This window comes from Sinocyclocheilus rhinocerous, unplaced genomic scaffold, assembly GCF_001515625.1.
Source record: "Sinocyclocheilus rhinocerous isolate Xijiao unplaced genomic scaffold, SAMN03320098_v1.1 scaffold3034, whole genome shotgun sequence".
Lineage (NCBI taxonomy): Eukaryota > Metazoa > Chordata > Actinopteri > Cypriniformes > Cyprinidae > Sinocyclocheilus > Sinocyclocheilus rhinocerous.
The window spans coordinates 95,140-117,898 of record NW_015645508.1 but is presented as its reverse complement, the minus strand read 5'-3'; the positions used below and the strand labels follow the sequence as shown (position 1 = coordinate 117,898).

The following is a 22,759-nucleotide window of genomic DNA, read 5'->3' as shown; positions in this document are numbered from 1 at the left end:
TCCTGTATCAATTCAGTTATTATGCAATATAACTTAACATTTACAATGCACATTTAGTAATTCCTCAGATATATTGATTCTGACATTATTGTGACTTGTGACAAGTATTCTGTTCTGTGATAGAAGTAGTCTTGCCCTAATCCTTTCTGTGTGAATTCTGGTTCCGTAAACCTGCCCGTGTGTCATCAGATAAGTGGGATTATTGTGAATATGTGATGAGACTGTGAATGTGCTTCAGCTTCACTGCTGTGAGTGCTTGTCTGATCTGGTGCTTTATATGACTTTACTGTTAATATACCTACTGTTATTACTTTATATATATATATACATATATATATATATATGTGTGTAAATATATATGTAAATGTTTTATTTCCATTTTTGATTGGGCTTTATGCGTGCATATGGACCGTTAAAATATTTACAATTACTATTAAAGACCTCAGTGATACTGTTCATGACTGCTTGGCCAATTGTAGCAACTTGGGAAAGACTGTCTGTTTATGTCAGTGAGAAAGTTTTATTTATCATTTGTGTTGTATGTGTTTGTTTGTGATCATTTTACTGTGAGTATGCGTGAGTATTTATTTCTTTAAGCCACATTTTGTTTGGTCTGGAGAGAAGCTGAACCACAAATGTCCACTGGTTTGAGAATCCATCAGTCCATGCAGACCTCAGGCCATTGCATTACATACTCCTGTGGCCTTGGCTTAGTGTGAGAAAAGATATTTATCATAGTTATAAATTATTTTTATGTGGGGGGGAAAGATAATTCAACTATAATAAAAGGAGAGGATAGTGTGGGGGAAAAAAACACGAAATATTTAATATATTCAGGAAAGCGTTTGGTACAGTCGAGTGCTATTTGGTATTTAGTCTGTATTTACTTGTATCTTTTTAAAAGGAGATATACATTCTTTTTCAATTTGAAACTGTACTGTACAAAATAAGTGATTTGAAATGAATTTGGCATTGAAATGAATTTCAATGCTGGTTGCCCATAAACAACAAAACAGAGATTTGTAGGATGAGAGCGACTATTGGTTTGCATTTTTCTTACATTTCAAATCGCATCAAATCAGCATTCATTGATTTTTCCTGTTACTCTTATGTGACTTCAGAAGCACTGATGTTATCATCAGCACTGAGCTGTTGCCTAGATTGATGTTCTGCATGCAAAAGCAGGTTTAAGAACTGCAGCTCAAACTGTGACTGTGACTGATTCTAGCCTGTCAGTAAGAATGATTCAAAGGAAAGTGATTTGATCCCTGCAGGGGTTGTGTTGACCGATGGGGGGCTGTTGAACTGCCATTTACCTCCTTAAGTGCAGGTGTGTGTGAGTGACCAGCCTTCTGGGCATCTGTACTAAAATCAAGCTGAGCCAATTTTGCGTGCTCTGAACTGGAGATCACAATGTCTGTGCGTCTTTTCCATATTTCTTTTAAAAGTTGGACCACCTTTTGTTTTAAATATTCTTGTTGGCCTACTTAATGTTAAAGGAATAGCCTAAAAATGACTATTCTCATAATCATTTACACATCCTCATGTCGTTCCGAAACTGTATGACTTAATAACCAAACAGTTTTGGTTCCCATTGATTTTTTTTGTTTTTTTTTTGTAGTTGTATGGACAAAATATACAATGGAAGTCAATGCTCACTTTTGTTACCAACTTTCTTCAAAATATAATTTATGTTCCACAGAATAAAGAAAGTTTGGAAGGACATGAGGTTGAGTAAACAATGACAGAATTGTCATTTTTGAATGCACTTTCCATTTAATGATGATGCGTTCTGCAAATACAACATTCTCACACTTTATAATGTTGTTTTTAATGTTAAAACACATCTGTGGTGGTTACACCTAAAACAGCAAGGTAATAATAGACTACTTTAAACTACAACACATTGCATGTTAATTGCGATTGTGTTACATTCAGTTCGCCCTGAAGTATTTTTTAAGTATATTATTTCTGTAATAAGTAGCCTACTCTTTAAAAAAAAAAAAAAAAAAGTATGCTAAAGTGTAGGCTACTTCCTTTCCACAGGGGTAAATACAACGACTTGCATTCATTTGTGAAATTATAACATTTCTCTACTTTCTAGGCAAACAATTGTTAGAAAATGATGCAAAATATATTTTTTCCACAGAGGTATCAAGTTTTTGAACCCCACTGTTTGCCTGTGTGAAACTCCATCTGTGTTTCATTTTAATTTGGTGTAAAATTTATAATCTGACAGACAAAAATGACCATTTAATCCCGTGTTACGTCATATTGGTACCTTCACATACTTGAACAATTGTCTACTCGGGAGTATGTAAGGTCATGTCACTATGCTGCTCTAATTTCATAACAATCGTCTTTGTGTGTGTATGATATATAAGTGTGCGAGGCTGTCACAGGGCTACTACGGCGCGAGTTGACAGTTATTCTGCCACGCGCTCGCAGACTGAACGGAATCTGACATCTGTACAACCCTCGCTCTAATCGCGTTTAACGCTTTTATCTTCCGTTGAAAAGTCTTCCGGTGTACGGCTCTCTGTCAGCTACGCGAGTGATGAGCGGCGTCGTGCGCTCGGTGAGGAAGGGCATCTCGTGTCCGACGCTAGACTCGAACTGCACGCGCATCGTGGAAAGCCACTCCTCGTGGAACAACTCCGTGATGAGCGCGTACAGGCTGGTGGATTTACCCCCCACGACCACATCTGTGAGTCAAACGTGATTCTCCAAGCTATTTCTTTCAGTCTTTCTCATGTTTTCTTGTGTAGATGATTAGGTGTAAGTGAAAATATTTGGCCAAATGCTTTAAATGTTTATCTTGCTGTGTAAAGAGATTTGTACATTATCATGTACAGATGCTGGATACGTTTATGTTGTGATTTTGACTAGACAGAACTAATAGCTTAGTTAATAGATATTATTAATAGATACTAATAGACCAAACATATATGCAATGTAAGGATGCATAAAAAGTTCAACTCTGCATAATTTTGGTGATCTATGCAAAAGCAGGCCAGCTATTGAGAGATTTTTGAGGGAGAATTCTCAGCCTTTGGGATTTTTTCTTCTTCTTGATGCTACATCCTTCCTAAATGTAATTTTTTTTTTTAATGTTTCTGTGACATTTAAACAGTTTAAGCTCTTCAACTTTTCTCAGGTGAAGTGGGAGTAAGTGGATAGAGATTTAAAGTTTAAGTTTAAATACTACAGTGATGAAATGTATTTATTATGCAAATGTGTTCTGTGGGGAAATCCGTCATACCAGTGTGAGTTTAACCTGGCTGGTTTGTCACTGGTCTAAAGTGTTTTTTTGTTTTTTTTTAAAGTCTACCAGTCTTAACCAGCTTGATCAAACTATTAACAGGTTGATTTAGATCCCACCATCTGGTAGTCCCTCTAATCTATCATCTAGATCAGCTGGACCTGTAGAAAACCAGTTTCCATCAGAAGGGAAACTGAAAAATATCCAAAGATTTTGACATTTTACTTACACCTTTCCAGGAGTTAAGCTATTCTGATAAAATATCTATCAAAAATCTTGTTTTATTTGTCTTAAATTCATACCTAGAGTTTAGACTGTGTCTTTATGCTACCAAGTCAGGTCAGGTGCATTGCATTTTTCTCATGTGAAGTCTCAATTCTTAAACACAGATGACTGAAACTGTCCTTCAGCGTTAATCACTTAATTTGACCATATATGGCTTGAGTCTGTGGTTTGAGCCTGAAGATGTTTTTGTGAGGTTACGTCCTTGGGGTTTTCACTGTTGAGATAATTATTAAACACTGAGCTGTGAGAGGACTTGTGAAGGCATGTCAGTGCCACAGAGGAGTACCACTGAATTACATATTTATGCTAATTGGGCATGTCTTGGGGCTGTTTATGCTTTATTTTACATGTTGCTTGTTGATGTCTCTTTCTTTCCCATCATTAAATCAAGTGACTGCTACAGTACTGATGGGTGTCTCTGCCCACACGATACAAAGTGTGCTAGATTTGTACAGGCATTCATTTAAACCAATAAATAAATACAGTAAAAAGTTTGAAATAATAAGATTTGTAACATTTTCTTGAGAGTTAATTTTAATCAGGATAAATCTTCAACAAATGTCTTGTTCCTATCTTTAAATCAGCATGTCTTCATCAGTAAATGAGATGTGAAAACTAAGCTAAAATAAATTAGATTTGCTAAGAGAAAATTATGACAGTCATTGATTTAATAGAAACACGTGATTTCAATGATTATGACTTAATGACCTAAACTGGGATTGAATGATTTTATTTTTATGTAATTCATCTACAAATTAATTAAACTCTGTTATTGACCTAATCTCTGTTGCTACAATGTTTTAGCACAAAATGAACGGAGGGGGGTGCTGTGTTTATGTCCTGAATCTGTATTTGGGTGGAATGTGGGGGACCTTAAAAAGGGCCCCAAGGCTGTTACTGTAACGAATTACAATTTTAGCTCTCTGAAATTATTTTATGTAATTCTGAGCCTTGTTTAGGAGGATAAATTTTTGGGGCAAGTGGGACTTATTAGGTGATGAACCAAATTTGCATAAATCATACACACGCATTTGTGCTTGTGACCCGTCACTAATAAAATGTGACCCAGAAACCCAGTGACAGCCCAGGCTGATAAGATGCACATATTTCCAAGCCACAGTGACATAGATTTAAGTCTATCAATAACTTTAATGGGTGTTTAGCATCATCTTATGCATTTGTCTCAAACTGACGGCAACAAACCTCATAGGAAAATCAGCTTCACTGACCATGAGGGATTAGGATAAAAAAGATGCACCATAATCATGCGATTATGATATAATCATATTCAGGTCCATGCTCACATATTGACCTCTCAATGTGTTCTTTTCCTCCTGTTGATTAAAATAATGTGATCTGTGAACAGAGACAGAGCGTGGACTGTTTTGTAGATGTAGGACAGTTTGTTGAGTTTGGGATCTTGTGCTTAATATCAATTTGTGTGGGTGCATAAATGTTTATTATGATGAAAACCGTTATTATTGTGAAAACATTCTGCAAGTACCATTATTTTGACTCATAGGAATTCATTCACCATTAAGAAAACACATTAATTGACTGATTATTTGGCACTAAAAAGCCCAATATATTATGTAACAACCAAAACAAGCTTATCTGCCAACTTTGGAGAAAATTTGCTTGTCTTTTACAGTGTTTCTCATAGAAATGCAGCATTCTCTGTCATTTGAGGGGAAAATGTCCCCAAAAGGACAACAGAACGCAGTGGAGCTAAGCAGCTCTGGGTAGTGTAGAGGAAAAACTGTAGCAGATGAAAGAGTGGATGGTATTGGCAGTGCGTGTGTTCAGCTGAGCTCAGGCAGCTTTGCTTTCTAACCAAGCTAAGTAATCATGGTAATGCGGTCAAACAAGCGCAGTAGCATCTGGAGTGCAAGAGAACCCATCCATATATGAAGGACAGCTGTGAACATCCTGCGAATTACAGTACATTCATATCTGTTATTTGGATCAAGGACGTAGCAATCATGTGTAGTAATGTGCATTAAAGAGATGCATGTTCAGTTATTTATTTTTAAATATATAACAGTAATGATGTATCAGTAAAAAAAAACAAAAAAACAACATATTCATTTTCACATACCAAATGAATGTGAATCTGAAGGTTCAGAATAATGCTGTTAAAGGGATAGTTCACCCAGAAATTCAAATTCTGTCACCATTACTCACCCTCCACTTGTTCCAAACCTGTACAGTTTTCTTTTTTCTGTTGCACACAAAATATATATTGAAGAAGGTTTTAAACCATACAGTTGACGGTAGCTATTGACTTCCATAGTATTTATCCCATACAGCTTGATGACAAAATTTTCATTATTGGCTGAACTATCCTTTTAATTTACATAATCTGAAGTATCATAACAGATTATTAAAGCCCTTTACAGTTGTAATGTTATAGTACATGACTGTTGCTTCTGTTTACCTTCATATTTGCTTAAAATAATGACACAATAGAAAGCAATGTTTTTGTAACAGGAGAGTCAATGTTTTATCATTCATTTGATTTAATCATTTGTAATGATGTGATTTGAAGATACAGTTTAGTGGAGGAAAAGGAACATATGTGTTTTATATTTTTTAATAATAATTTTTAAATGATTTGCTCAGTGCAGGTCACTAATTACTGATTTCCTCAAATGAATTACTGTTTGGCTTATTACGTCATTTATCTGAACTGCTGAACTACAAAATGAATTACAACCCCAATTCCAGAGAAGTTGGGACGTTTTGTAAAAATGCTATAAAATCAAGAATCTGTGATTTGTTCATTCTCTTTAACTTTTATTTAATTGACAAAAGTACAAAGAAAGAATTTCCAAAGTTTTCATTGACCAACGTAAATGTATTTTGTAAGTATGAACAAATTTTGATTTTGATGGCTGCAACACATTCCAAAAAAGTTGGGACAGAGGCAAAATAAAAGTGAAAAGGTTATAGAATATCCACTTTAAACTGTTTTGAAACAGTTCACAGTAAGCAAGTGAATTGGTAATAGGTCAAGGTATCGTGTTTGGGTATAAAAGGAGCATCTCAGTCTTTCCAAGCAAAGCTGGATCATGGCTCATCACTTTGTGCCAAATTCCATGAAAGAAGTGTCAAACAAATCAAAAATCACATTTCGCAATGCAAAATTGCAAAGAATTTAGGTCTTTCACCAACTACCACACGTAATATTGTGAAAAGATTCAGGGAATCCAGAGAAATCACAGTACATGTAGGGCAAGGCAGGAAACCTCAGTTGAATGTGCTTGACCTTTGAGCCTTCAGATGGCATTGCATAAGAAACCGTCATGCTGCGTAAATATAGCCACATGGGCTCAGGAGTAATTCAGAAAACTGCTGTCACTTAACACAGTCTGACAGATGCAAAAGCAAACATCTGTCATGGTATATGAGTGCATCAGTACAAATGGCATGGGTGACTTGCATGTGTGAAGGTACCACTGACATGGAGGCATTTATTGGAGTTGTACAGAGAAATATACTGCCGTCAAGATGATGTCTTTCATGGGAAGGCCATGGTTATTTGATCAAGACAATGCCAGCTCTCATTCTGCATGTGCTACAACAGCGTGGTTTCGTAGACTCAGAGTGAATGTGCTAGACTGGCCTGCCTGCAGTCCACATCTGACTCCTATTGAAAATGTATGACCAGTCATGAAAAGGAGAATCAGATAACGACAATCACAGACTGCTGAGCATCTGAAGCCTTGTTTGGTGAGTTGATGTGAGACAGTGTTAAACGTGCCTCTGTCCCAACTTTTTTGGAGTGTGTTGCAGCCATCAAAATAAAAATTTGTTCATATTTACAGAATAAATTTACGTTGGTCAGTGAAAACTTTGGAAATCTTTTCTTTGTACTTTTGTCAATTAAATAAAAGTTTACTCTTTACAATAACACTGAGTTGTATTTGTCCTCAGGAGTGGGAAACATAATGGTAAAAATTGTCAAAACAATCATTTTGTTGTTTTCGTGAGGCGATCCTGTTTCCAGAGCAAATGTTTTCATGATGAGTTATCCCATCTGCAGTAAATTAAAAATACCTTTAAACCTTCTTTCTTCTCTAGAATAACTACATGGTTTTGAAGAGGTTGGTGCACTTTGAAGCATCTTCAAAAATCCCACCAAAATGCCTTAACACAGTTACTGTCATATTACTCTGAGTGAGAAACAGATGTGGGACTCAAACAGTATCTATTTCATTAGAATCCTTCTCATTCCGGAGAAATAAGACCGTCTTATCTCAGCCCTCAAAGTTTTTCATGGCTTAGATCTTCATTTGACCCCAAACTCAGAAGTAATGAATGAAAACACACAGCAATGGCTACTGCTATATTTTGAAAAACCTTCAGAACAAATAAATTCACCAGTTGAGCTCAAGATGGAAGTGGTTTAACAAATGTTTTGATGACACAAAATAGCCCATGTCAGTTGAAGTTCATGAGAAACATGATTTGTATTAATTTAATTTGGATGTTTGTAAAAGGAACCATGTTCCCAAGGTTTTAATCTTTATTTGAACATGATTTTTTATCAGCTATGCTCTCGGAGTTCAAAATATTATTTGCCATCCTTGAAAGAAACAAAAACTATTTGTCTGCACAGTAGTTCTCAACCGGTGGCTTGTTTTGAAAATTAAGGAAAATTACTAGTGGTTAATGCAAAAAGAAAAATTCAGCTAAACATATAATCATGGTAAGGATAGCCAAATGCATCAGCTCATAAACATTTAAAAGAGAGGAGAAACGATTCCCATATATTGTGTTTTGTTGTTGACGTCAAAGGCTGTGTGTCCAAGCAAACCCATTTTGGCTCAAACTCATCGCTCACTCAGGAGAAACTAGCCAAATTAGACAGGCTGCGTGACATCCTCGAGAACATGAACACATCTACGCAAAAACAAGATATGACCCAGAAAAAAATGCATGGTTGTGTTATAGCTGACTTTGTGTTTTACATAACAAATATGATGATTTTGACAGTTTGTTGGTAAAGAGTTGTCTCTGCATCATCACTTGACACATACCGAAGGCAGAGACTGAATCTGCTTTGTCATATTTCCTCCAACATGACCACATGGTTACACTCATCTGCCTTGAAATGACTTTTCCGGGAGTGCTTGTCCTGCATTCCGCCATCTCATTTGCCCACAGCCTTGGCACTTAAAGGTCTTTTCATTAAAGCTTTTCCTGAGGAAATTGCAGTCAACAAATATCTGCTAAAAGATATTTTTGCATTTAATCATGATTGTTCTGTGAAAGCCTTTTGTGTTCCTTTTTACATTGTATCATGCCAAGTGAAATAAATCAAATTGATTACAAAAAAGAACGCTGACCTTTATATGGTTATTTAAAAAATCTCTCTTACCTTAAAGACTTTTTGTACCATGCTGTCTGGTGCTGGAAGAATGCATGCAATAACTTCCCAGGATCTGATTGAATGGATTGTTGTGAGAGATTATGCCATCAAAAACAATCCCTTTGCTAGGATTTCTTAGCTCTCATTCTTTTAAGTATCTATTTCAGTTTATTTAAAAGGATTTACTGCTCAAAGTGACAAAAAGCCTCTCTTACTGGCTTTAGATTAACATGGATACTGCTGCTCTAATTGATCTGTCATTTAGAGTTTATAATTATACTAAAAATTTCAGCTATACACTCACACACTTTAGCTTGCACTATACCAGATTGTCTCTCAGTACACACAAGACAGAAACATATTTATATGAACAGATTAAATGTCCTGATTTAGACCTGAATCTGCAATGAAAAGCATAAAGAAATGCAAGCTCACTGTCATTTAGGCCTGTTTAAATCCCTCTAAGATTGAAATGTGCACAAAAATCAGCTATAACTGGATTTAACTGCAAGTGCACAGACCTTTCAACTTAATGTTTCATACAGTCAAGAAATCAATCAAAAATATAGTATAAACTATAGTCAGACCTGAAAATGGCTGTATTGTAGTAGTGAATAAAGAATGGTTTACTGCAAATATATAATACAATGAAAACATATCCGAGGCTTATTGTTTGCGAAAACAGATTATATATGTCACAAATAAACACAAAAAAAGCCATTCTGTAATATAGTGAAAATTCCCATTTACAAGATAAACCACAACTGGATATTCTTTTGAGAAAAAAAAATGCATCATGAGATCTGTCTAAAAATGCATTCAATCCAATATTCAAAACATCTACAGTGTCTGTATTTATATTTCTGCTCCCCTCCCATATAATGAATTAATGAATGTCTTTGTGGTGTCAGCTAAGTTCAGGTTGTGTTTCTTAAACAGATTGCACACACTTCGATGCTAAGGTCATTATAAAGCAGCAAGTGCTGCTTTTCATCTGAGCTATTAATTAATGTGCCATCCTGTGTCTTCAAGGTTGCCATGGTGGAAGAATCCGTTTACCCTTTCCCAACAGTGGACGTGCCTGATCATGCTCATTACACTATTGGTGCTGTCATCCTTACTGTTGGCATTACTGGCATGTTGGGCAACTTCCTGGTCATATATGCATTTAGCAGGTGAGAAAAAAAGGCTGTGGAGAAGTTGAACACTTAATATGAAAACTGTATGAAATTTGTATTGTTCATTATCAAAAGAAGCTAAACTGTAGGCCAATGGATTGGTGCTCCGCATCATTAGGCCTGTGCCACTAACTTTGAATTGACACATTTCCACAATGACTTACAAAGATACATAACAGGTACAAGTGTATGCACTACTTGCTTTATGCAAGCACTATATAGGATAAATCACTATACAGGATTTACCCTATTATACTTTATCGACACAAATTGATAGGTGAAACAACAAACAGCCACCCACAAATAGTCTATAAACAAAGCATCAGGCTGTCTTTGAGTTCACATGAACAACGGTTAAAGTTACTTCGTCAGGCTACAGAAGAACCAGCGTTTATTTTTTTTCTACGAATCTTTGAGTTAACACGTACTAAACATGAGTGGAATTTGCACCGCAGCGCCCCCACACCTTGATGCTCATGACAAGAATAGCATGTATAGTTATCTTTATTGAAGTTAATTAGGTTTAAATCGCCGTCATGCATGGATGAATGATATTTTTGCAATTTTACACATAATAATCCACGATGATCACATTACACAAAACTGAAATTGCACGTCAAAATAACACATTGTCAATATTTTTTGAGACCCCCCAAAATTTCACAAATCCCGTTTTCAGGGGAGCCCATGTCTTATTAAGGGGAGCCGAGCTCCCCCTAGCTCCCCCGTAGTTCGCACCCTGTGTTTAGGAACAAATCAAGTGACTGTCTGAGTGAGTCATCAAACAGTCACTCATTTGATTCAGTAAAAACACTAGTTCAGGCAGGAACTAAACTATTGTGTGTTTCTTGTAGACACACTAATTGTTTCAGGTTTGTTTGAGCTATTTGGGTTGCACAGGGAGGCTGATATTCTCAAAGACATTATATATACTACTAAATGAACAGAGAAATTAACAACTGATTGTTATGTGTGTGTGTGTGTGTGTGTGTGTGTGTGTGTGTGTGTGTGTGTGTGTAGGAGCCGGACCCTGAGGACACCTGCCAACTTGTTCATAATAAACCTTGCCATCACAGACTTCCTCATGTGTGCCACCCAGGCGCCCATCTTTTTCACCACCAGCATGCACAAGAGATGGATCTTTGGAGAAAAAGGTACAAAGAAACGTACATGTATGGTTTCACTATATAGGACATAGATGTAGTTTTATGTGATGACGATGTCCCTGTTGGTAAAAGAGTTGAAGCAAAATGTGATTTGGTCAATTTAAGTGCTCAAACAGGACCAGTCAAATGTACACACAGACAGTCAAATAAATAGACTTATCTTTGCAGATAGATCATTGGTTAATGCATAGGCAGTGTCTGAAATAAAACATGCACGTCCATGATTTATTGTACTCTACTATACTTTTTGAATTATAATGAACAGATTTAAATTTAAAGAACAAGATGAATCACTTCTCATGTGGAATGGTTCAAATGAAGGAGAGGTTGCCCTTGGAGACGGCCTTGGTCTCTCAGTGCTTACAAGTATTCATACCGATCTTTCTTTATGCTTTTGTTGCTAAGAATGATGAATGTCTTTCTGTCCGATGTACATGTAACCTTTTCTAGTACAGTTGTTTCTTTTTCATCAGTTGCCAAATTGTAATATCTCTAAATTCCTCTAAAAAAAACTGCACATCAAGGCCTTTCTTGTTGATTTTCAGCATTAGCTCATTTTGCTCAGCTGTGAAATGCCGTTGTTTGTGGTATTAGATGATGGAAGACTATTTTCCCTGAGGTGTTTTAAATGTCAGCTCCTATCAGGACTGAATCTTAATTGCCTTCAACAGCCTTGACTGGGGTTTGTTGTAGTTTTCTGCTTGCTGACGTTTGCTATGAGATCAGGAGCTCTGTGATTGTGATTACTGTAGTGATTGATGCTGATCTTTTGTGTTCAGGGAGTTTACTGGGCAGCCTTTAAACTGTAGTCCGCTCTTTCCTCTGTGACAGGAAATCAGGTCACCCAGTCATAAGAGTGTCTTATAGAGAGGTGGTTGGTTTTATTGGAAAACAAGTTGCAGATATAAAACAAGCACTAAAATAAGCAGAAAACTACTAAAAATCAAGATATTTATCAAGATATCGCCTCCACCTACAACTGTCTTGAGAAATCTGGATATAAGAGGAAGCGTAATTAGGGTTTTAAGCACATGTTGTAATTGTTAAGATTTTCAAAGATCACCATTCGGACCTAAAAGTGATCAGGCAGACCAAACCATAAGAGACCTAAAACTTTGAGGATGATAGTATCCACCCCGTCTACAACGTCACCAATGCTCGTCCCGGTGACCCTTGGGTCATGATGAACAAAACGCATGTGACGGATTCAGTCACCACCCTGGCGAAATTTTTGGCTATATTGGATTTTTTTTGTACGATTGTATATTGAGCAACTCTTCACACATGTACGTGGTATTCATATGATATGATAGATCTCCTCATTCTGAACAACTTTGCCTTAAGAACCACTGTTGTCAATCAAATCGTTTGATAAATTATTCAAGATAATTAAAAAAAAAACTACTTTTGCAAACTAGTCCTAGGTTTTTTGCATAACCTCAAGAAAACCACTGCAGTACAATTCTGTGGACTCTCAATAATTATCTAAAAAAGGTTGCACTTTACAATTTGGTTAAATTTTAAAGGGTCACCATATTTCTATGGTAAATTACTTGGAATTGTCAAAAATGCCATTTTTAATCGTAGATTTAGTTAGATACTGACTTGCTAAATAATATGTGATGTATTTTTTTGTATTTGCTTAAATGCCTTAAACTGCTTGCAGCTGTATTTTTAAAATTATGGTTTCTACACCCAGAAATGTCATGTGAATTAATAAAATTATAGTTATGCCTAGCTGTACAATATTGTATGGGGTATAGTTAAAACATTTAAAAAATATTTTTAAAAAATCCTTATCCTTGATCCTTATCCAGTAACAGCTGGAAAAGTCACTATTCCTTTAAGTATTGTTGTGGACCATGGGGGCCATGGAGTCAAAAACGTTGAGAACCAATATTCTCAAATATTAAATATACTGTAAATGCAGTGCCGTAATTCAATCCTGCCTGTAACAAGAAAAAAAGATATCCTCTGTAAAACAACTAATTTATCATACCAGACAGCAAAAGTCAATTTATGTAATTTCCTCTCAAAGCAGTTTATTTGGCATATTGAAGGCATCTGCTCCATTGACTTCCATTCAAACAGAACAGCCTCTGGTCTTCCTGTTGGGATCCTGACGCATTATGCTTTTCCAAGCAGAGTTTGAAGCCTCCCTCCTGAAGGAGGGACTCTGACCCAGTTTCATTTGGTGGAAACTGTTAAAAGATGTGTTTCTTGCTTCTGTCAGCTCTGACTGCTCTACAAAACAAGGCATAAATATGACCACCGTTAATTCGATCGTGACAACTGTGTGCTTGATCCCCCTGAAAGCTTTCTCAATCAATCAGATACAACTCACAAAAATGCTCTTTTCCAGGATTAACCTGAAAGCATAATCTACCTGACAAGGTGTGAGAGAATAGAGAAGACTTCCTGATGTGTGAGAGGATTATCTTCAATAAAAGACACCTCTGTTTTGTAATTATTAAAGTGCATCTAGTAAATGTGTTCTGAGAAAACAAGCACAAATGAGCATGAATCAGATTTGAATGCATTTCCACTCATTCTGTTGTTTACATATGCCTTGGCAGTGTAGAAGACAGAGTGTGTGTGGATGTTGAGGAGGTGCCAGACTGTGTGTGTGTGTGTGTGTGTGTGTCAAGTATAATGGTGTGAAATCATCTGTTTCTTGGCTCTCCACTGTTTCTTCTTCTGTTTGACCTGTTTTATTGATGACATGATGTATCATGTGAAATAGACTTCAGACAGATCCAAACTAGCTCTATCTCTGTATTTGTGTGTGTTTATTTGATGTAGGACATCCTAGACTGTTACTAGGATACCATGATGTGCGTTTGGATATGCGGGGTGGACAAAGTTAATTCAAAACAGTGGTTCTCAATTAGGGAGCCGGGGCCCACTAGGGGGCCTCAGCAGTACTCAATATTTCATCAGGTGGAAATTTAGTTCATGTAAAAAAAATCTTTATCCCGTAAATCATGTAGTACAATACAACCCAATGCAGTAGTACAACCCAGTAGTACAAGACTCACTTAATTCTGTACCTCCTGTCTCTCCAGGTTGTGAGTTGTATGCATTCTGTGGGGCTTTATTTGGCATCTGCTCCATGATCACTCTCATGGTCATCGCTGTGGATCGATATTTCGTGATCACGCGGCCTCTAGCCTCCATCGGTGTATTGTCTCAAAAGAGAGCTCTGCTGATCCTTCTGATAGCTTGGGCTTATTCACTTGGCTGGAGCCTGCCACCCTTCTTTGGCTGGAGTAAGTGTAGTATATCTGTTGTTTTAACATTTATTTATTAAATGTTATTAAACTATTAAACTTTGTGAAATGTTTTAATTGAAAAGTGTTCTTATGTTTTTTTGTTTTTAATTAATGCCACTTTGATATTTTTATCTAACAGGCCTACAAGGGCATTCATACATGATTAAATGTGGTCTGAAGGGATAGTTCACCCAAAAATTAAAATTATGTCATCATTTACTCTCCCTCATGTTGTTCTAAAACTGTATGAATTTCTTTCTTCTGTAGATCACAAAGAGGTTATTTTGAACAATGTTGGTAACTAAACAGTTTTGATGACCTTCGACTTCCATTGTATGGACAAAACCAAAACACTGAGAAATTTTGCAAAATATATATTTTTTATGTTCAACAGAAAAGAAAGACATGTAGGTTTTGAACAACATGAGGGTGAATAAATGATGACATAATTTTCATTTTGGGTGAACTATCACTTAAAGTGTAACATCATATCCACTGCATGTGTTTCTATAGAAAGTCAACAGAATTCCCACAAATGTTGTTCCAACTAGTCAAACAACAAAGAATTTTATATTGAACAATATTGATGAAATGTTAAGAGTTCATGAAGTCCCAGCATGCACTGCATCATTAATAAATTATATGGCTACTGTTATAAGATTATTGTTTTGTTTTATTGTTAGTTATTTGCTGTGTTGTGATGTAAAGAGCTCATCTTTTTACATTTGTTGATTGTCACTGTTCTAAATAACTGAATGCATCATGTTGCCTTGCACTTGTAGCTTTTCTCAACAATTCCTTTTTTACAGTGCAGGTTACATAGTAAGAGAAACAGGTAGGTGCTTATGAGCAATATTCATTCTCTTCCAATGCTCTTTGTAAAAGCATTTCTACAAACATGATTTATACAGAATAAGGAAAAAGGGCAATACTGCAAAACTTGAAAACAGTCATTCTTTGTAAAAAGGCATAAAGTGACCCTATCTACACATCCATCAAATAAATGTATGAATATCACTGAATTAGATAACAAAATCAAAACAAATGTTATTTATATTAGGCCAGATGTCAACATGTCATGTGATGTCTGTGCATTTGCAGGTGATTAAGTGTGGTCCTGTGCTAATGGAGTTGAGTATACCTTTGATGCTCTTTTCACAGGATGCATCAGTCTTTTATAAGCTCAGGTCTTTTGGGACAAGTACACTGAGCATTCTGGGTCATCCATGTGTGAGCACACGAGCATGAGAGTTGTTAGCCAATGGCTTTACAAACAGTGCGCTGTTGGACTCTGATCTGTGTCGCATAAAGGTGGTCTCTGAGGGCCGAGGCTTTCAGCTTAAGAGGGATAGACTGGTAAAGCCTGGTGCTTTTGGCTCTCCAGCACTTCCTATCTCTGGTTTACAGGCAACCTGCTCTTCACACGAAGACTGTCTGTGTCCTTTAACGGTCCTGACAGCTTATATCTTCCAAACTCAAACCTCAGAGAACTGATAATAGCGGCGCATATGCATGAAAGCCAGACTGTGATTGGTGGCAATAAGAAATACTGTGATTATAGCGTATTTCTTAAATATCCTCAGCTGTGTGTGCATTGGGTTGTATTTCACTGCGTTTGCCCAGCAGCAAGACAGTATTGTCATGGAATGCCAGGAGAAAACAAGGTTAGATCCAAGTGCAGTTTATTAAGGTACAAATAAACAGAACAGAACAAAAACGTGGCAAAAGGTAATCCAAAAACACAGGGAACAGAAAACACGATGTAACCTCAAACAATACTGCAGCAAAGACAGACAGAGTGAGCATGGTATAAATAGTGATGGGATGATGAGTAAATTACTAACAGGTGATCATGATCAGAACAGAAACGACAGGCAAGGGACTATGGGAAATGGAGTTCAAAACATGTAACACTGAAACGGGAAAGAGCCCTCAAGTGGCCAGTCCAGGGCACCACAACCAGACACTGTGACAAGTATTCATAAATCCTTTTTCTTTGTGAGTTTGTTCCAGTTTTGACAATATTTCTCCGTGTGTAAAAGGCTTAGCTGCTGGCTATCCTTTACTTTTCTCCACACATTCTGTTATTTTATAGTTATTTTTCTGTCTGTCTGTCTGTCTCTGTTTTGCAGGTGCTTATGTTCCTGAAGGGCTGTTGACCTCTTGCACCTGGGATTATATGACCTTCACACCCTCTGTGCGAGCTTACACTATGCTCCTCTTCATCTTCGTCTTCTTCATTCCACTTATCGTCATCATCTATTGCTATTTCTTTATTTTCCGATCCATTCGCAGCACTAATGAGTGAGTACTTCGATACAGATCTAACAGAACAGTATGAATTAATTAGTATCAGCAGTGTTCCAAAGCTGTTAAATGTCTTTTGTTTTAAAAATGTAAATTGTATTGGAGAAATGTCAGTAAAATGTAACACTGAAGTACTTAAACACTTTTCTTCTGCATTTTAATTAATCTTGAGGTGTGACCTATTGAAAATAGATAAGGTTTTGATGGCAGTAAACCAATATTAGAAAGTGATATTTAACCGTTGCTTTCTGTTTGTCTTTGGAAGAGCTGTGGGCAAAATTAATGGCGATAACAAGAGAGACTCAATTAAACAATTTCAACGGCTGAAAAATGAATGGAAGATGGCGAAAATTGCTCTTATTGTCATTCTCATGTATGTCATCTCCTGGTCTCCATATTCAACTGTGGCACTGACAGCTTTTGCTGGGTAAATGAATCCCAACCCTGACAACACAATATAATGTAATATAAAATATACATAGCCATTCAAAAATTTGGTGTCAGAAAGATTTAGTTTTTTAAGAAATTATTACTTTTATTCTGCAAAGACACATTAAATTGATCAAAAGTGACAGTAAAGACATTAAAATGTGTTACAAAATCCTGACAAAAAATGTATCACGATTTCAACAACAACAAAAAAGCAGCACAACAGTTTTTTACATTGATGATAATTAAAAAAAAAAAGTGTTTCTTGAGCAGCAAATCAGCATATTAGAATGATTTCTGAAGGATCTTAAAACTGGAGTAATGGCTGCTTTGCAGCTTTGCCATCAGGAATAAATTACATTAAAATATATTAAAATAGAAAACTGTTAAAAAATGTTTCACAATATTACTGTTTTTACTGTATAATATAATATAATATGTGTAATTTTATTGTTTACATTTTTTTAGCTTAAACATATATTTAGCATAATTATGTTAATTTATTTTTTTCAACTTATTATTATGTAGACAACAAGTACCAAAGTAATGGCATACAGGGCTGCAATATAACAAAGAGTGAAAAATTTAAGGGGGTCTGAATACTTTCCGTACCCACTGTACATAAATTAACATGTTAATTAATCTATACACTTGCATTTTCAGGTATTCTGATATGCTCACACCGTATATGAATTCAGTACCTGCTGTGATAGCCAAGGCTTCAGCAATCCACAATCCCATCATTTACGCCATCACACACCCCAAATACAGGTAACTGTGGGAGTCTCATTGAGAATCGTTGATGTCAGTTCAATATATTTTTGAAACTAGACTGGTTTAGCCAAAATGGTAATGAAAAACATTAATGGGACTGTAAGTGGTAATGTTTGACATTTTAATGGACAAACTCACTTTCCATTAATGCAGAACATGGGTCAGAGATTAGATTACCTGGTCTGGCCCCATTAGGACTAAACACCTGAGGCAAATTGTGATTGTTTTAATTTTTCCTAGTGTCTAGCTCACTGAGCCATTCAATCGCAAATTGATCAGAAACATGCATTGCTTCTGGGTTAAAGTGTGAGATTCCATTTTGATTGATTTCATTAACCTGAATATCCATTTGAGCATAAAGAATGATTAATCCTGCACATAGCATCCTGATGGTATATGGTACCATGTGTAAGGCCTGCTGGTTCAAAAAGTCATTTTAATTAGATTTTCTCCCACAACACTAAACCACATTTTCCTAAACACTTTTTAGTCCCTATGCACTGAACATGTTTTCATGCATGCAATGACAAACGGTTCATTTTGATTCAGGTCTAAAGTGTATTAATACTATTTCAAATGTATCTGAATTATGTAGCTAATTTGAAGCTCTGAAGTTATTGCATATATTCTCCTGACGCAAAACATTTTCAATAAACTTATTTTGCCTATTACTATTTCTGCCTTTAAAACTGGTTTCACTGCTACTGAATTAAAAACTTATCTGTGTAAATATTTTTTACAAGACTACACAATGATTTTGACATTTCTGATAGCAATCAGTGTTATTTTAGTATTATTATTTATTTTTATATTTTCATTATTTTAGTTATTATTTGACTGAATAGGTTTGGATCATGCTCTATGTAAATATGAATCCACCATGTCTACGGTGTCTCATGCCTGTATCTCATCTGTGTCTTTGTCAGGTTGGCCATAGCGAAATACATTCCGTGTCTTCGTGTGCTGTTGTGCGTTCCCAAGCGTGACCTCCATTCGCTCCACAGCAGCTTTATGTCCACACGTCGTTCCACCATCACAAGCCAGTCCTCTGATATGTCTGGACAGTTTCGCAGAACCAGCACCGGCAAGTCCCGGCTCTCCTCAGCCTCCGACAGCGAATCTGTGAGTGTGTGAGCCTGATGGATCTCTAGATTTGATGATTAGTCTTCTCATGGGCAAATGTGATTGTAATGGATGTATTTTATGACCTGTTTCTACTCTTCAGGGCTGGACAGATACTGAGGCCGATCTCTCGAGCATGAGCTCCAGGCCTGCCAGCCGGCAAGTGTCTTGTGACATCAGCAAGGACACTGCAGAGATCCCAGACTTCAAACCTTGTAACTCATCCAGCTTCAAGTCAAAGCTCAAAAGCCATGACTCGGGCATCTTTGAAAAGGTGACCTCACAGGCTGAATGTATTACATATGTGGCAAGTATCAAAGGAGTGTAGCCTGTCTTACGAAAATGTGTTCATGCAGAATTGCTAATCCTGTCATCCTCTGTTTATCCTCATGTTACTCTGTTGAAGTATGGGCATAGCTTGACATTTGACCTAGCCAGTCAATTTGGTCAGTCACATTTTTAAACACATTTCAGCTTTCTTATAGTAAACCTACAAATTCACACTCAGTGTACCATATTCAAGTGAATCTGTCATGGTAATCAGATACGTTGCACTATGTCTGTTTTTGCCACACTAAACAGATAAACATTTGTCGACACAATCTCAAAGTAGTCTTGTATTAAGTGAATCCAGGAGTGTGTTACTCACCTACTGCTTTAAAACAAACATCTGTTGGGCATGAATTAAGTATTATAGTATTAAGTATAAAATTAATGTACAATGGCAGGCACTGAAAATAGACAATTAAGCAGTTTATGTTCTAAAATCTATGTTTAAGTTTTGTTGTGGGTAAATGAAAATAACCTTTATAGGTAAATGGTCCTCCTTCTGACATAAATGTAGAACACTGAGCTGCGTCCTGCAGATCACCTTTATGAGATTGTCTGTGTCCTTATCATCAAACACAACATGATTATAAACAACTTTTTTCGTTACGTCCAGATTTGCTAATAAGCTTAAGCTTATTGCTTACAAAATTCCACAAACTAAGTCTCTAATGCTCACCAAGGCTAAATTTGTTTGATTAAAATATGGTGAAAGCAGTAATTTGGTGAAATATTATTACAATCAAAAGAACTGTTGTAATATATTTTAAAATGTAATTTATTCCTGTGATGTTATATGATTCTTTAGAAATCATTTTGATTTTGATGCTCAAGCAACATTTTTATTCCTGTCAACATTAAAAAGTTGCTGTGCTTAATATTTTTGGAGAAACATTTCTTTTCAGGATTCTTTGATGAATAGAGAGTTCAAAAGAACTGCATTTATTTGAAATAGAAATGTTTTGTAACATTATAAATGTCTCAATTTAATGTGTACTTGCTGAATAGAATTATTGCTTTCTTTAAAAAAACCTTTCTGACCCTAGACTTTTTTGATTATTATCCTGACTCTCTCATTTCTGACCTAGAGTTCCTCTGATGTGGAAGATGTGTCTGTGGTAGGACTCATTCAGCCGGACCGTACTAACCCTTTAGCTGTGAGTCTGTTTAAGTTCAGTAAACCAGTCGAGCTTTTGCAGGATCCTGTAGGTGGCATGGTTTGTAAAATTTGCTGACGTCAGGAACGTTTTATTCTGGTGTGACTGGCAGAACAACTCGCCCAGGCAATCATATTTGTACATGAAAAATCTGAAAGCATATTCAAATTGATAGAATGCTGTTTGATGAATCACAGTGTGCTGTTGAAAAAATTTAATTAGTTAATGAATTTGAATTCTGATTGCAGAAGAAAAGCATGTAATAAAATGACTGTTCCATTTTTCCATGCCTTTTTCTGCAGAAGAAATATGTGCCTTTGAAAGAATAATCCTAATCATCTTTCATACATGAATGCCTATTCATTAAACCAAGAATTCTGCCATCAGTGTTTTGTTACGGAGGTCATCTTGTTTGTTTTAATGCTGATTTAATGCACAATAAAGGCTGATAATTGGCAATAGGTAGATTTAATCTCTCAAAACCTTCCTCTCTGCTGTTTGCAGGCTGGTGACGGTACAGACATGCCAATTTCAAGAGGTGCGATTGGTCGGATTCCCAGTATTGTCATCACCTCTGAGTCTAGCTCTTTCCTGCCCTCGGTACGGCCCAGCTACAGAAGCAGCCGCTCAAGTGTGTCCAGTGCTGGGGCAAATCCACCCAGGAGAGACTCTCGTGGAGGAGTCCAGCAGGGGGCAGTGCATCTCTCCTCTGCGGCTGAAACCCATGAGTCCGCTCACTTATTAGACAACCCTCACCCTCAGTATCTCTAGTGCTTATACCTCTTCACTCGCCGTGTAAATCTTACCTTCAAGCTTTGTGTTGAGGTTTAGTGTTTTTGTGAGTTATCCTGTTCTGTGGTTTAGACCTTTAGTAAGGGGAACTTGAAATGAAGAGAGATTAATCAGTGCTCTGTATCACAGAATGTAAAATATGAAAGTCTGAGAGAAATCTTAAACAGCACAAGCCACAGAATGCATAAGCCTGGAGCAGGGACACATCATTATCTCGCTAAATCACACCAACAGAGAATGCGCAACTTATGTCATGCATGCTGTGTGTGTTTGCTTCAATCTATCATCGAGATGAATGACCCTAATGAATATTGGTCACATGTGCATCCACCTCTACAGCCGTGTTGTTTTTGCTATTCTTTATGTTTTTAATTATCACTGTTTGAATATTCACTTTAGAGTACACGATCAAATTATATTCAACTATTAATGTTTGAACAATTATGTTGCCTTTTTACTCAGTGACTGGATGTAACTCAAATGTGATGGTGGCTGCTCTTCTAGATAGTTCTGGAAGACACGGTTTAGCAAATAAACATAGCGTTATCTAGTGTTACTATAGCTTGTTCTTGAGTGGTTTGTTTGTAAAAAGGAATCATTTTTTTGTCCAGATGACTACAGTCTGTGGACTGTTTATATTAAGTATAGTCTCAAATTGTATCAGAATATATATTTGTTAATGTGTATCCATTCACATGAAAGACACAGTATATATGTATCCAACACCAAGGAGAACATTATTGTATATTTGTAATGCACTTATGTGGTTGTTCTTATTTATTTTTTTAATAAACCTGCAGTTGTACACATTGTTTCTTTTCTCTATAGAATATGGAGAGGAGCAAGTACTTTCATAATCAAATTAGCAAAAATAATGCTAATTTTTCCTTCATAAAATATTAGTCAAGTGACATCACTAAATTTAAAAAAAGCTGGTCTATTTATAGAGATGTTTCTCTAGCCTTCAGACATCGCTGTCCTCACTAACACATGCTGTCAGTAATGATTTGACATCATTTTTCTCAACCACAACTTTCATGGTTTTTCCTTTGTATTTGGAGAATCACAGCAGAAGTTCCCTACATTGTCAGGATAAATGCTTCTGAGGATGAATGGGCTTTTACATGACAAGAAGCCTGCTCTTAAACTCAATGAAAAAGGAGGGATACAGAAATAGAAGTGGTTTACTAGTGGTATTATTTTATTTTTGTGGTTCTGCAAGTAATTTTGAGTTAATTGTACCCAAAGGCTAAACACATCTGCCCCCTCTGGCCACATGTTGAACTGCATGAGCCCACTTTTTAGTTTGTTGTT

The 22,759-nt window shown here is 36.4% G+C and overlaps 1 protein-coding gene across 2 annotated transcripts; it reads left to right on the top strand.

Moving 5' to 3' along the window:
• The first annotated feature begins 2,535 nt into the window (after nucleotides 1-2,535).
• opn4a (opsin 4a (melanopsin)) lies at nucleotides 2,536-21,765 on the top strand. Of its 2 annotated transcripts, XM_016509581.1 has the most exons (11): nucleotides 2,536-2,707; nucleotides 9,954-10,096; nucleotides 11,120-11,253; nucleotides 14,331-14,534; nucleotides 16,670-16,841; nucleotides 17,110-17,271; nucleotides 17,937-18,044; nucleotides 18,974-19,169; nucleotides 19,273-19,443; nucleotides 20,585-20,653; nucleotides 21,158-21,765. In XM_016509581.1, the coding sequence occupies exons 1-11, from the start codon at nucleotides 2,558-2,560 to the stop codon at nucleotides 21,422-21,424; spliced, it is 1,776 nt and encodes a 591-aa protein (XP_016365067.1). In that variant the 5' UTR covers nucleotides 2,536-2,557; the 3' UTR covers nucleotides 21,425-21,765. The 2 variants fall into 2 exon arrangements, with proteins under 2 accessions (XP_016365067.1, XP_016365068.1); XM_016509582.1 differs by lacking the exon at nucleotides 9,954-10,096 and having other exon boundaries at nucleotides 2,682-2,707.
• The last annotated feature ends 994 nt before the right edge of the window (nucleotides 21,766-22,759 follow it).

Bases quoted from the DNA above. Each gene is read 5' to 3' on its own strand.
- opn4a (XM_016509581.1), top strand. From the start codon at position 2,558: ATGAGCGGCGTCGTGCGCTCGGTGAGGAAGGGCATCTCGTGTCCGACG. The intron at 2,708-9,953 runs GTGAGTCAAACG...TGTGTCTTCAAG, and splicing joins TACCCCCCACGACCACATCT to GTTGCCATGGTGGAAGAATC. The intron at 19,444-20,584 runs GTGACCTCACAG...TTTCTGACCTAG, and splicing joins ACTCGGGCATCTTTGAAAAG to AGTTCCTCTGATGTGGAAGA.